A 12,955-nucleotide genomic window follows, 5' to 3' on the forward strand; every position below is an offset into this window, starting at 1 on the left:
AATAGACAAACACCCGGGTCCAGCTGAGCTAAAGGCAGGTGGAATTGGAGATGATCCCAAAGGAAGGGCCCCCATCGGAGGCTTCTGGCAGAAAAGAACATTTAAGCTGAGTCTGGGAGGGAGCCAGGGAGCGGAGGAGTTACAGGTGAGGAGAGACAATGTTCTAGGCACGGCAGGCAGGTGGGGAACGAGAGGGAACATCTCATGTGGAAATGCGTCCGGGATCATACAAGATGGCTAGTCCTGCCGATACACTCGTTTGGAAAATGCGAATGTGTCCCAGCACAATGGGCCTATTAGGGAAGGATGTGAGCTCAGCACACATTTTGTGTTTGCTTTTGTACGATTTCATCTGCTAAAAACATCCAGAAAACAGAAAAAAAACCCAACTGTACTTTACAGTGACTCACAAGCTGCAACCCACCTGCAGCCCGCTTCTATGAGCACACTACAGGCCTTTTTCAAGGTCAAGTTCCGCCATGTTTACTGTATGTCTTCTGCCGCAGTGGGAGCTCTGGACAGATCCCCTCCTCCCTCACCTGCCCGGCCTTCTCCCCATGGAGTTGTGACTCCCAAAGGTCCTCCCTTCCCCCTGCCCCGAGGGACTTGACTTTGCCACTTGGGCCCTGTGGGAAGCCAGGGCAGCCGAGCAGCAGCCCGATGTCACCGCTATTTATTGCAGTCTTTACAGTTTCTTAACCATTCAATGTGCAATGAAACTGTGCTACTGATTGTATTTGGGGCCTTTATCTTTTTTTTTTTAATGTATTATGAATGAAGTTTTGAAGCCCCATTTTCCCCTTGGTTTTTATTGCCCATTTTTTGCATCATGGGTGGTGATTTTTAGGAACATTACATAATGTTATGGCAGAACTGATATATGTGGAGAGGAGAAAAGTATTCTAGAAACTAGAAAGTTAGGAGGGGGCCAGGTTGTGAAGAGCTTTAAAAGTCAAACAGACTGTTCTCTATTTGAACCTGGAGGTATCAGGCGATTAGGGGTTAAATCTACACTTTGTAGCTGGGTGGAGGATTGGCTAGAGTGGGAGGGAAACTGAGGCAGGCAGACCCCCCCCCAGCAACTATTGGAACAGTCCAGGAGTGAGGGGAGGAGGGTCTGCACCAGGATGGGGACAGGCTCAGAGGAGAGAAGGGAGTGTACTGGGGAGATGACGCAAAGGCAGAAGTGGTAGGACTCAGCACCTTATTAGATTGGGGGCTGGGTGGGGGGGGAGGTGCAGTTGGAGAAGGTTGGGAGTCTGGGGATGGTATTAGGTTTTGAGCCTGGGTGGCTGACTGTGAGAATGGCGATGCCCTTTACAGCATTCCAGCTGGAGAAGTAGATCAGACCATCATCGGCAGAGAGATAATAATTGAATCCAGTGGAGCCGATGAAACAGTATAGAGGAAAAAAAGCAGAGGGCTGTCCCCTGGGGGACAGTCGCAGATGTCACCTGGAGGAAAAGCCAGCAAAGGAGACAGAGGAGAGCTCAGAGAGGTAGGAGGGAGAACAGGAAAGCAGAGCGCCCTGAAAACCCCAAGAAAAGAGGGGGTGAAGGAGACAAGAGTGATCCCCAGTGTCCGAGGGTGCCAAGTGGTCAAGGAGAATGAGGAGTGAGAGAAGGCCATTGCGTTGGGCCACCAAGATATCATGAGTAACTTTGGAGAGAGAATACATTCAGTGGAATGACGACGGCTGAAGCTGGATCGTAAAGGGTTAAGAAAAGAGTGAGAGGAAAGGAGGAGGCCCCTGTTGTAAGTAGGCTTCTCAAGGACTTACCCATACAATGGAGGGATAGATAATCTAAGAGGTTTTCTGCTTTTGTTTTTTTGTCTCAAGGATGGACTTGTTTGTGGCAGCTGGAAGCAGCCAGGAGGCAGGGAAAGAGCAGACCAGTGAGAGAGCAGGGACAGTAGGACAGTCCATTGGAGAAGATGGGATGGAGCAGGATTGTTTGGGTGTGTCAGGAGTGGGGTCTGCTTTGGCAAGAAGGGCCCCCCTCTTCATGAGAGTGCATCGAAGGAGGAGGGAGTGGCCAAAGGCTTTTGGGTGATGGGGGGTGAGGCAGAGGGGAGAAAAGGAAGCTCAGGGCCAATGGCCTCCATATGTTCAGTGAAATGCTATGGTGAGGAAGTGATCACCATGGGAGGTCTGAGGAAGCCTGGAAAGGTCTGGAAGAACTGCTGTGGAGAATGGGAGAGTGAGTGGTCAGTTAGGGAGATGTATGAGGATTGCCTTGTGGGGGGACCAGGGCAGTTGAGAGGATGTCCCCCTAAGTGTGTGGTGGCCTTAGGCAGCAGGATCCCACGATTTTCTCCAGCTTTGCTCTGTGGCAGGGGTGTGGAGTAATGAATGGTGGGAGCAAGCCAAGGCTGTGGCTGGTCTGGGCATGACCAGGGTTGGAGAGAAGAGGCTGCCTGCGGTGAATGGCCCCTGGGCCACTCTGAATCCCAGGATCTGCCAGCGTGACCCTGGACAAGCTGTTTCCTCTTTCTTGGCCTCAGTCTCCTCATCTGTAAAATGGGAGTGTTGGCCTAGGTTGGCAAGGCCCTACCTCTCTCTAGAATACAGTTCTACATTGATGACCCCATGGCCTTCTCTGGGCCTCAGTCTCCTCATCTGTAAAATGAGGGAGTGGCTTCCAAGGTGTCTTTTAGCTGGGGCTCTAATCTAATCTAACCTAATCAAATCCTAATTTATTCACACCAGAGAGTGAGTAATCAGTCCCATCTAGTGACCAACTCATTTGGTACAACAGGTGAATATGAAGGGAGAAAGGGAGAAGGCAAGTGAAAATGCAGCCTTTCCACTAGGATTGGAAGAATGCCAAGCCCTACTGGGCAGCGGAAGCCAGCCTGGAAGCCGTTGGTGGCCAAGCTGCCCTGCCCCAGCTGCCCCAGGCTGCTCCCTCCTGTACCTGCTTCATCCTTAAACTAGATTGAATTATGCAGGCTGTTTTCCTTGGCCAGTAAGAAGCTGAGCGTGACTAACTCTTAGCGTGACTAACTCTTTGCGTGACTAACTCTTTGCGTGACTGAGCTCTCAGCAACAAAGGAAGACCAGCCAGATAAGGCTTGTCCCCTGGTGCCCTCAGGGGAAGGAACACCCAGGAACTGGGATCTAGCCCAAGGACGCTCCCCTGTTTCAGGTTCATTTGGCACCTGCAGCAATCAGGGAGGCCTGGAGATGGATGAGCAGGGGGGCCTTGGTTATTACACACACACAGGAGCTCTGGCAAGCCTCTTTACCCAGCCAGCATTGCCAGCTTGGCCTTTATTTGGCTCTGGGAAAATGGGCAGTGCCGTCGTGTATGGTCAATGGAATGAGCCTGAATGAGGCCTCCACTGGCTCTCCCATGATGAAGAGCTCTCTAGCTCACCCCAGGCAGAATTCTGCAGAATCATTGTGATGCCAGCTGGAAATCAGGGAGATGTGGAGTGTCAACTAAGTGAGGCACCTCATGGAGGAGCGTGAAATGAAGAGACTTGGGTCAGTGAGGACTGAACCGTTTATTATTCTGAGGGTCCAGTTTAAATAGTGAAAGCTAACAATCCCCCCCCAAGGCGTTCCCAGGGGTCTTACAGTGACTAACCCCAACCCTAATGCAATTATACACACCAGCTTGTTATCAAGGTTCAAGGAGCTGTCAGAGTGTTCTAACAGCTCCCAGGCAAGGGAGATTGGTGAGCCAAACATTCTGAGTAAGTGAGCCCTTAAGGGTAGGAAAGGGAAAGAGTCAAGCTGTGACCTAAATTCCTTGTCCCATATTAGACTCCTCAGCTCTGGCCCTCAACATGGAGGAGCTAGCTTTCCCCTGCATGCCTGTCTGGCAAAGTCTTTCTTTGTCCTCCACAGGCACAGGGGATAGAATGCAGGGCCTGGAGTCAGAAAGCCTCACTTTCTGGAGTTCAAATCCAGCCTCAGACACTTTCTAGCTGTGACCCTGCGCAAGTCACTAACCCTGCTTGCCTCAGTTTCCCCATATGCAAAATGAGCTGGAGAAGGAAATGGCAAAACCACTCCAGCACCTTTGTCAAGAAACCCCAAATGGAGTGGCACAGAGTTGGACATGACTGCAAGACTGAATGACCACCATGGGTCTTGAGGCAGCTTGGTGGCCCAGTGGATAGTGCACTGGCCCGGAGGCAGGAAGTCCTGGGTTCAAATCCAGCCTCAGACACTTAGTAGCTGTGTGATCCTGGTCAGGTCACTTAACCTCTGCTTGCCTCAGTTTCCTCATCTGTAAAAAAAAAGTAAGGATAAGAATATACTTACTTTGCAGGGTTGTTACAAGGAAGAAATGAAATGATAGTTGTAAAGCGCTTATCACAGTGCCTGGCTCATAGTAGGTGATATATGTGTTGGCTCTTATTACCGTTGTCTTAGGCTTAGAAGAAGCTCCACTTGGATGAGCCCTTTCTCAGAGGACGAGTGAAGAACGCTTCTCCTCCAAAGCCCCCAGGGAAGAGAAGGAGGGGAAGGAGGAGGAGGATCTGGTCAGTTAGGAAACTGCAAAAGGGGCCTAAAGGCTTCAGGATTCCCTGATGCCTCATGCACTGAGCTGCTCCCGGCCCACCATGGTTCTGGCCTTCCTGCCTGCTGAGCTGGCCAGCTTCCACTCTACTCCACTGCCTTGCAAGTGACAGGTAGGACACAGAAAACACGGCCAAACAGTGCTAGCGGTATTATCTCTGTTTATCTTTACAACAACCTTGTCTAGTAGGTGCAATTGTCAACCCCATTTTACAGATGAGGAAACTGAGGTAGACAGAGGTCAAGTGGCTTACCCATAGTCACACAGCTAGTACGGGTCTGGGTGGGATTTGAACTCAGGTCTTCCTGACTCCACACCTGTGTATGTGTGTGTATATACATATATGTGTATTGTATATATGTATATCTATCTACGATAACACATCCTATTAAATACAACTAAAGCTTAAAATTGCGTCGAAACATTTGGGACTCCCTATGTATAGGATGTATAAATCCATGTATGTATACATGTGCATGCACACACACACACATACATGTACAAATATACAGAAGGAAACAAAATGGAGGCAGAGTTGTCTTTTGGGCTGAGAGGAAGCACCAATGATGGGGATGAAGAAGGACCTCATATAGGAAGTGATCCCTGAGCTGGGCCTCAGAGGGAGCAAGGGATTCCCACAGGTAGAAGGAATGCACACACATGTGCACATGTAGGGACAGCGTGAGCAGAGGCCCAGTGGTGGCTGATGGACAGTCCACCCAAGGAACAGTGAGGAGACGCTTGGCTGGAAGGCAGAGCCCAAGGTGGAGAGGCCTGGAAAGAGGGCTTGGAGCCAGCCTGGGCAGGGCCTTCAATGTCAATCCCAGGAGTTTGCCCACAGAGGCAGCTAGTGGGTCGAGGGGGTCTCCCTATCTGTCTTGTTCTCAGGAGGCATTTCACAGATGCCTGGGGAGCAGGACTGTACGTCTTTCCTTCCTTCTCTTTCTTTCTTTCTTTCTTTCTTTCTTTCTTTCTTTCTTTCTTTCTTTTTCTTTCTTTCTTTCTCTTTCTCTCTCTCTCTCCCTCTTTCTTTCTTGTTTTTTTTAACCCTTTTCACCCACTGCCACATGCCATAAGTCCATGCCTGCTCTGCCAAGCCAGAGCCCTCAGTTCCTCTGCCAAGAGCTGCCCCCTTGACTCAGACAGCCTAAGCTCAGGGCAGAGCTTCCCAGGTTTTGCCCCACTTTGCAAGGATAGATTCAAGGATATACTAGTGTTCTGGACATTCGAGATGCTGGAGGCTTGGCCCGCAGGGGTACATGGGTGATACAGCCCAGCTCTGGGAATCAGTGAAGTCCACTCTCCTGCTCCAGGACCCAAATACAGATCACCTTTGTCTCTACCTCAACACTACTAAGTTTTGGGGCCAGAGAGCCAAGCCACACTTCTCTCCTGCCCAGCCCTTCAGAAAGGGGGTGCACAAGCCCGGCGTCTGGCCACTGCTCCTTTCTTTTTCTCTGTGGCCCATTTTCAGAAATCCCTCCAGCTTAGCCCTGAACGCATAGGCCTCCCTCCAGATAAAAAGTCCAGTTCAACCTGTCTGGCCAAAAGCTCACTGAGCTGCACTCCCCCTACACACCAGAGGTGATGCTCACCCTCACCACAAGTAGGCATTGGGCCCATTTGCTTGAAGGGATCTGCAGGGGAGCTCAGGGGAGTCCCTGCTTTCACTCTGCCATCTTGGCTCCGCCTCCAACCCCATTTGCTTGAAATACTGAAATGTGGGGATGCTTGAGCTTCAGCTTCCTTAAACTAGAGCAAAGCTCTGGACTGAGCCTTTTAGGCTGTCCTGGAGGGCAAGGATGGGGAAATTAATCAGGTAGATTTAGGGCCACTGAATTGAGAACAGCAGCGCCCAAAGAGTGGGCATTGCTGGGTCAGTGCTAATTAGAGAAAGGTCTTTAGGAGAGCGCTCCAGGGCTCTGTGCTTGGCTGGGGACTTTACAACAGTTTTACCAGCCACTTGGATTAAGGTATCAACAGCAACTCTTAGATGCTCGAAGGTGACAGGATGCTAGGAGAGATGATGGACACTCTGGATAACAAGAGTCAGGAATCCTTTGCTCCTCTTGGCTAGGCCAGGCAGGAAATAATTAAGATGATAAGGACCAAAGTCACCTCTTACTTGGACCCCGAAATCATATGGGCAGGGGCAGGTGAGGCAGATGGGGCAGATAGCAGGTCACCTAAAGAAGCCCTGGGGCTGGGGGTGGGGGGGTGGGGGTGACAGGGCTAGGGCTGGGGGAAGGGCAGGGCTGGGGCTGGGAGGTAGGGTGGTGGGGGTGATAGGGGTGGGGCTGGGGCTGGGGGGGTGGGGTAGGAGGGAGGGTGGTGGGGGTGGCAGGGCTAGGGCTGGGGGAAGGGCAGGGCTGGGGCTGGGAGGTAGGGGGTGGGGTGATAGGGGTGGGGCTGGGGGGAGGGCAGGGCTGGGGCTGGGGAGAGGGAGGGGCTGGGGGCTCCATGAGAGTCAGCAGCTGGACGTGGCAACCAGCCAAGAACCCTCACACACAGGAGGTGATGCTTCCAGAAATCAGGAGGCAATAACACTTGTGCTCTACTCTTCCCTGGAGAAAAGCAGGCGTAGGGGAGAGATGATAGCGGCGTTCACATCTTTTCACAACTGTCCAAAAGAAGATGGACCTTGCTCTTGACCCCAGCACTAGGAGCCCCAGGTGGAAACTGCAGGGAAGTAGGTTGAGGATGGAGGTCAGGAAAGACTTCCTGCCAATGAGGGCTGTCCCTGAGTGCAGCCTAGGGAGCTGCTGGCTTCTCCAGCCCTGAGCATGTCAAGCCTAGCATGGAGCCCCACTTGTCCCAAAGATCAGAGAGATGATTGCTGCTCTCCAGCCCTGAGCAAAGTGGTTGTCATTCAGTCGTTCAGTCGTGGCCACTTCTTTGTGACCCAGTGGCCCAAAGCACTTTGGGCCCTTCCAACTTGACAGGTTCATCTTCCAATGTTATCTCTTTTACCACTTTAGTACTGGTCATGGGGTTTTCTTGGCCAAGAGACTGGAGAGGTTGGCCATTTCGTTTGCCAGTGGACCACCTTTTGTCAAAAAAACAAAAACAAAACCTTAGCAAACTGTCTGTTGCTTAATATGTGCTCGTTGATAACTGACTGCTTGACAGTTCAGGGAGACGATAGACTCTATGACCTCTGAGGCCCCTCTGAAGTCTGAGGTTTTATGATTCCTGAACCTTGAAGCCTCTGTTCTTCCCCACTCCAATGACACCTTCTTCCAGGGCTGGGCTTTGGAACCTTTTGGTGTGTGTCTTGGACCCTTCCTTCCAGCAGCCTGGTGAAGCCCATGGGCCCCGTCTCAGGATCATATTTTTGGATGCAGAAGAGGAGACATAGAATTACAAAGAAACCAAGTATAGTGAAAGACAGTTACCAAAGTAGTTTTGAAAACAAATCCAGGGCCCAGGGTTAAGAAACCCTGCTCTGGGATTTAGGAGAGAGCTCCCAGCTGCATCATCTGGAGATCTCTTTATTAGGAATCCTTCCGCTCCTCTGCTCCTTGCCCCCAGTTTGGGAACAAGAGTGTGCCCAGTACTTCATCCTTCCCTTGAAGCCGACGGGGCGCTTGCTACCTGTGGGATGAGCACGAATGAAGCCATGGAGCCAAAGGGAGTGCGAATGAATAAGTGAAGGAAAACCCAGTGTGGCCCAAGTTTTCTTGGGGGGATTGCTGAGGCCAAGGCAGAAAGAAGGGGCCAGATTCCAGGCCTGCATGCCTCCTGTGACCCCACTGAGAAGCCATTTTTTTGAGCCTTCCTTGGCCTCCCCAGTTTCCTCATATTTAAAAGAAGGGGTTGATTAATTCAGTTCTATTCAAAAAGCATGTATTAAGTACCTGTTCTAGTATGTGCAGGACACTGTGATTGCAAAGAAAAACAACACAACCTTTGTCCCCAAGAAGCTTACATTTCAGAAAGGCTAGTTTTGGTTCAGAGGGCCTGGGTTCAAATCCTGTATCTTCTACTTATTGCCTGGGACAAATGTCTTCCCTTCTCTGAACCTCAGTCTCCTCCTCTGTGTGTGGGGGGGAGGGTAAGAGGAGATGACCTCTAACCTATGGTCCGTCCCTGAACCTGCCTGGACCTCACTTTCCCCATTTGGAAAATGAGAAGGCTTATTTGGATGGCCCCCCTCAAATGTCTGATCTTATAGAGAGCCATGGACCCAGAGCCTTCCCACCCCTCACTTTACAGAAGGGGAAATGAGGGCACTTTTTGTGCATTGCACCAGATCCCCAGACGGTGAGCCCCCAAGAATTCCAGAGCCAGGGCTCTTTTCTCTGGGCTGCACTGCTCAAGTCCTTTCCTCTAGGAACGCCCCTGGGTGTCAGCTTTCTTATCTGGAAGACGAAGAAGGCTCGGATGCTTCTGGATCCGCTATTCTGCTGCTCTAAGTAAGGCTTCACTTTCCTCTTCTAACCCGGCAGGGGGCGGCAAGGAGGCCTCCAAACTACAACCCCCACAAGGCTTTGCGAAACGAGCTCATGCTCCTGGCGTCAGGCGCGGACGCGCAAAGCGGTGCGCTGTGGGAGGTGTAGTTCGTGCGTAGGCGCATGGGACGCCGAGGCGACGGGCGCCCCCGCACCAAAATGGCGGCTCTCCGCCGCACCCTCCTCGATCGCTTCCCGTTGGGGTCGTGGGGCCAGGGGGCAGGGCGTTAGCGGTGAGCGGGGCCCGGGGCCTGGGGCCCGGGGGTCGGAGGCAGTGGGGCGGCCACTCTGGGAGGGCAGGGGCCGGACCGAGACAGGGCCTGGGCATCTCCGCCCCCATTCTTCAGATGGGGAAACTGAGGCCCAGAGTGGGGAAGCTCCTGGTCCAGGGTCACCAACTGACGCCGATGCGAGCCCCGGGTCTGGACTCAGGTTCCCCACCTCAGAGCGGGCAGGGCCCTTCCTTAGAGGCCGGCGTTCTGGGGGGGATTGGAACCCACAGCCGTGGCTCTCACCCCGAGGGAGGAGGGGGATGAGGGGTGGGGACGTCTCTGGGCTCGTGGTTTGTGTGTGTGGAGGGGCGGGCGGGGGGGGGGGAGAGTGGGAGGGCTGGGGGCGGGACCGACTGTGGGTCACGTGGAGATCACCCCCTCCCCCAGGGCAAGGGTCAGACACCGAACGTTGCAATGATATTGAAACATTGTTGCCAGTCTGTGGTTGGGCAGCCCCTTCGGGGCTCCCCCTCCCCTGAAGTCCCCCAGCCCCCGCCAGGGCCGTCATCCCCACGCTATGAAGCAGCACAGTGAGGCTGGGTGAGGATCAGGAAGCGGCTTAGAGGCAGAAACAGGACTAGAACCCAGGCCCCAATCAGGCAGTAAGCGTTTATTCAGCCTTACTGTGGGGGCATTGACCAGCCCTTGCCCTCTAATCGGGGAGACCAAGGCCAGAGAGGGGCGGCAGTCTGTAAGGGGAAGGCATCAGCAGCTGGGAGCATTTGGAGGAGGAGGAGGAAGAAGAAGAGGGAGAGAATTCCTGGCCCGAGGGCAGCCAGGGACAAGAGTGGCCCATGGGGAGAGATGGGCAAGTGGACTCTGAGAAGGGAAGACTGTATATTGGATCCTGGGATCCAGTTGGAGCCAGTGCGGACTATGGAATAGGGGCTGACACGGCCGCACCTGCCCCTTTTAGGACGAACCTTTTGGTGGCTGAATGGAGGAAGGATTGTGTGGGAAGAAACCTGAGACAGTCAGGCTTGATGAGAGGAGGGGGCCTGAAGTGGGGGCAGGGGCAGAGGAGAGGAGGGGGCATGAATGGGGGGGCAGGGGCAGAGGAGAGGAGGGGGCCTGAGCCAGGGTGGGGGGCAGGGGCAGAGGAGAGGAGGGGGCCTGAAGCAGGGTGGGGGGGGCAGGGCAGAGGAGAGGAGGAGGCATGAGCCAGGGTGGGGGGGCAGGGGCAGAGGAGAGAAGGAGGCATGAATGGGGGGACAGGGGCAGAGGAGAGGAGGGGGCTTGAATGAGGGCAGGGGCAGAGGAGAGGAGGGGGCCTGAGCCAGGGTGGGGGGCAGGGCAGAGGAGAGGAGGGGGCTTGAACGAGGGCAGGGGCAGAGGAGAGGAGGGGGCCTGAGCCAGGGTGGGGGGGCAGGGGCAGAGGAGAGGAGGGGGCTTTTCCTGGAGAGACAAGTGTCGACTGCAGATTGGCTCTTTGGGTATGGGGTGAATGAAGAGCTGAGGATGATAAGATTCCAAGCGTGGCCCACTGGGAACATTGTGGGCCCCTTGACAGTGATGGAGAAATTGGGAGCAGGGGAGGGTTTTGTGGAAAAGCCAGTGAGTTCTCTGGACAAGTTGAGTGTGGGATGCCAAGGAGATGTCTGCTCTGAGACGTCCGGGAGGCATTTGAGAGGTGAGGCCAAAAATCAGGAGAGAGATTCGGGCTGAGCCGAGATGGGCTCCCTGCACTGAGATGAAAACGTGCCGTGAGAGCTGATAAGATCGAGTGAGGTGGTCTGCAGGCAGCAGAGAGCCCAGAAGGGAGCTTGGGGGACACCCATGTCTAGGGAGCACAGTGACCCAGCAGAGGGATCTGAGAAGGGCCAGTGAGCCCAGCGCCCCCGGGTCTCATTCGAAACAGGGAGAGTTTGGACTCGGTGTCCAAGTCTGATCACCTTGGAGATGTAGGTGAAGGGGGACTTTCGGCCCATCGTTCATTAGCAGAGCAAGGTGGCAGGTGGGCCGTCTGTAGGATGTTGGGTGGGAAGGAAGCTTGGAGACATCTGGGCCAGTGTCATCAATTTGCAGGTAGAAGATGCTGATGCCACTGGCACAGCACCTTTGGGGCCCTTCTCCCCCTCCCCCCCCGCACCACTCCTGGCCTTTGTCATGCCTCGGCATCTCCTTGTGTACTTCCCACCCCCAGGATTCGACTTCTTGAATCCTTGCCTGTCCTTCCTGTGTCCCGTAATCCCCAGGCTCTCTGTTCTGCCCCACACATGAGGTTCCAAGCCAGGGTCACCATTAGAGCAGTTCTGGTCCCTTCCGGCTTTCTCTGCCAGCCCAGCTCTGGAAGCCTGGTGCCCTGATGCCCGCCTGGTGCACTCTTCTCTCAGAAGTGAGGGGCACCAGAAGACATGGGCTCCCCTAGCCGACGAGGGGGTAAAGGAGCATTGCCTGAGCATCCTCCAGGACTTTGTGAGGGTGACCTTAATGGGATTAGAGAGGCTAGGGGGCTTTGGGGCCGAGGGCTCCAGCTGCCTCACTTTGCCCCTGAGAAAACGGCAGAAATTCTCTTTTCTAAAGGAAGACTTGAGTCTGCATGTCCTCCTCCATTGAGGCTAGGGGTGTCTTGGGGCAAGGCCTTTGCAGAAATGAGGGCTAAACAGGCCTGTTTTTTGAAGGGTAGCCTGGTGCCTTCATAATGTTTGGGGACCTGTTTGAAGAGGACTTTCCCTACATCCCAGAGAATCACCTCGAGAAAGGAAGGAAATCCAAGTGGGCAGAGCCTGAGCCGCCGCCCCCCCGGGGCATCACCAACCTGAGTGGCATCCAGAACCAGGCCGGGACATGCTACCTCAACTCATTGCTGCAGACTCTCCATTTCACCCCAGAATTCCGAGGTAGGCACCTTACAAACACGTTTGTTCGTGTCATTCCGCCCCATGGAAAATAAGACGAGCGTCCCGTCAAGGACGCTGCCCTCAGAGGACCTGGCTGCCAGTCCTGCCCAGCTGCCTTAGGGAAGGCCTCTCATCGCCCTCGGCCTCGGTTCCCTCACCTGTAAAGCGAGGGGGTGGGTACGGCCGCCTCTGAGGCCCCTGCCGTCTTTCCATCCTGGACCCTGTTCCCAGGGACCATGCCTACATCTTTGGTGGTCTCTGCTGGGGCGGAATAACTATCACATCTCGTTGTTGAGTAAATCAGACAGGGCCTTCCCTGTAAACATAGGTCAACTATTATAACAGTTGAGGCTGCCTCTCATGAGCTGTCCACGGTCTCGGGTGGGAGGGGTCCCAGAGCTAGGAACTGTCCAGGCTGTAGTTGTAGCCAGGTGTCTCCTGGCTCGAACTCCCCACACGGCTGCTGGATTGGCCGCTGCCCTGAGAGCCCCACATGGGCATCAGGGCAACGTCAGCGGATGAAGAGAAGTCAGAGCCAGCAGGAAGAGGGTTTGGAGTTTAGGGTCGTCACCAGATTACCAGAACGAGCCTGATCTGGATGGTGAAAGGCCTCCTTGTTAAGAGTCCGGCCGTGCCCTCCTGGCTGCTGGTTTGCTCTCACTGGCTCTGAAGTAAACTCAGGGAGAGCCTAAAAGAGCAGCCATGCCCCTGGAGTGTGTATGCTGAAGCTGCTGTCACCGAGAGGCTTTCCTGGGGAGAGCGCGGGGGCTCTTCTCCAGTCCCCTTCTCAGCATCATGTTTTAAATGATAAATGCAATAAAGCAGAGTACAGCGGATGGCAAGAGGATGCCCAAAGA

The 12,955-nt window shown here is 54.0% G+C and overlaps 1 protein-coding gene across 1 annotated transcript in view; it reads left to right on the forward strand.

Annotated features, from left to right (window-relative positions):
* The first annotated feature begins 9,106 nt into the window (after window positions 1-9,106).
* The window catches only part of USP40 (ubiquitin specific peptidase 40), a 69,393-nt gene continuing 65,544 nt past the window's right edge, over window positions 9,107-12,955 (forward strand). Inside the window, 2 exon segments of the mRNA XM_020973354.2 lie at window positions 9,107-9,219; window positions 11,885-12,098. Of these exon segments, the coding sequence (XP_020829013.1) occupies window positions 11,900-12,098 (199 nt within the window). The 5' untranslated portion in view covers window positions 9,107-9,219; window positions 11,885-11,899.

This window comes from Phascolarctos cinereus, unplaced genomic scaffold, assembly GCF_003287225.1.
Source record: "Phascolarctos cinereus isolate Bilbo 61053 unplaced genomic scaffold, phaCin_HiC Scaffold_5;HRSCAF=322, whole genome shotgun sequence".
NCBI classification, from domain to species: domain Eukaryota; kingdom Metazoa; phylum Chordata; class Mammalia; order Diprotodontia; family Phascolarctidae; genus Phascolarctos; species Phascolarctos cinereus.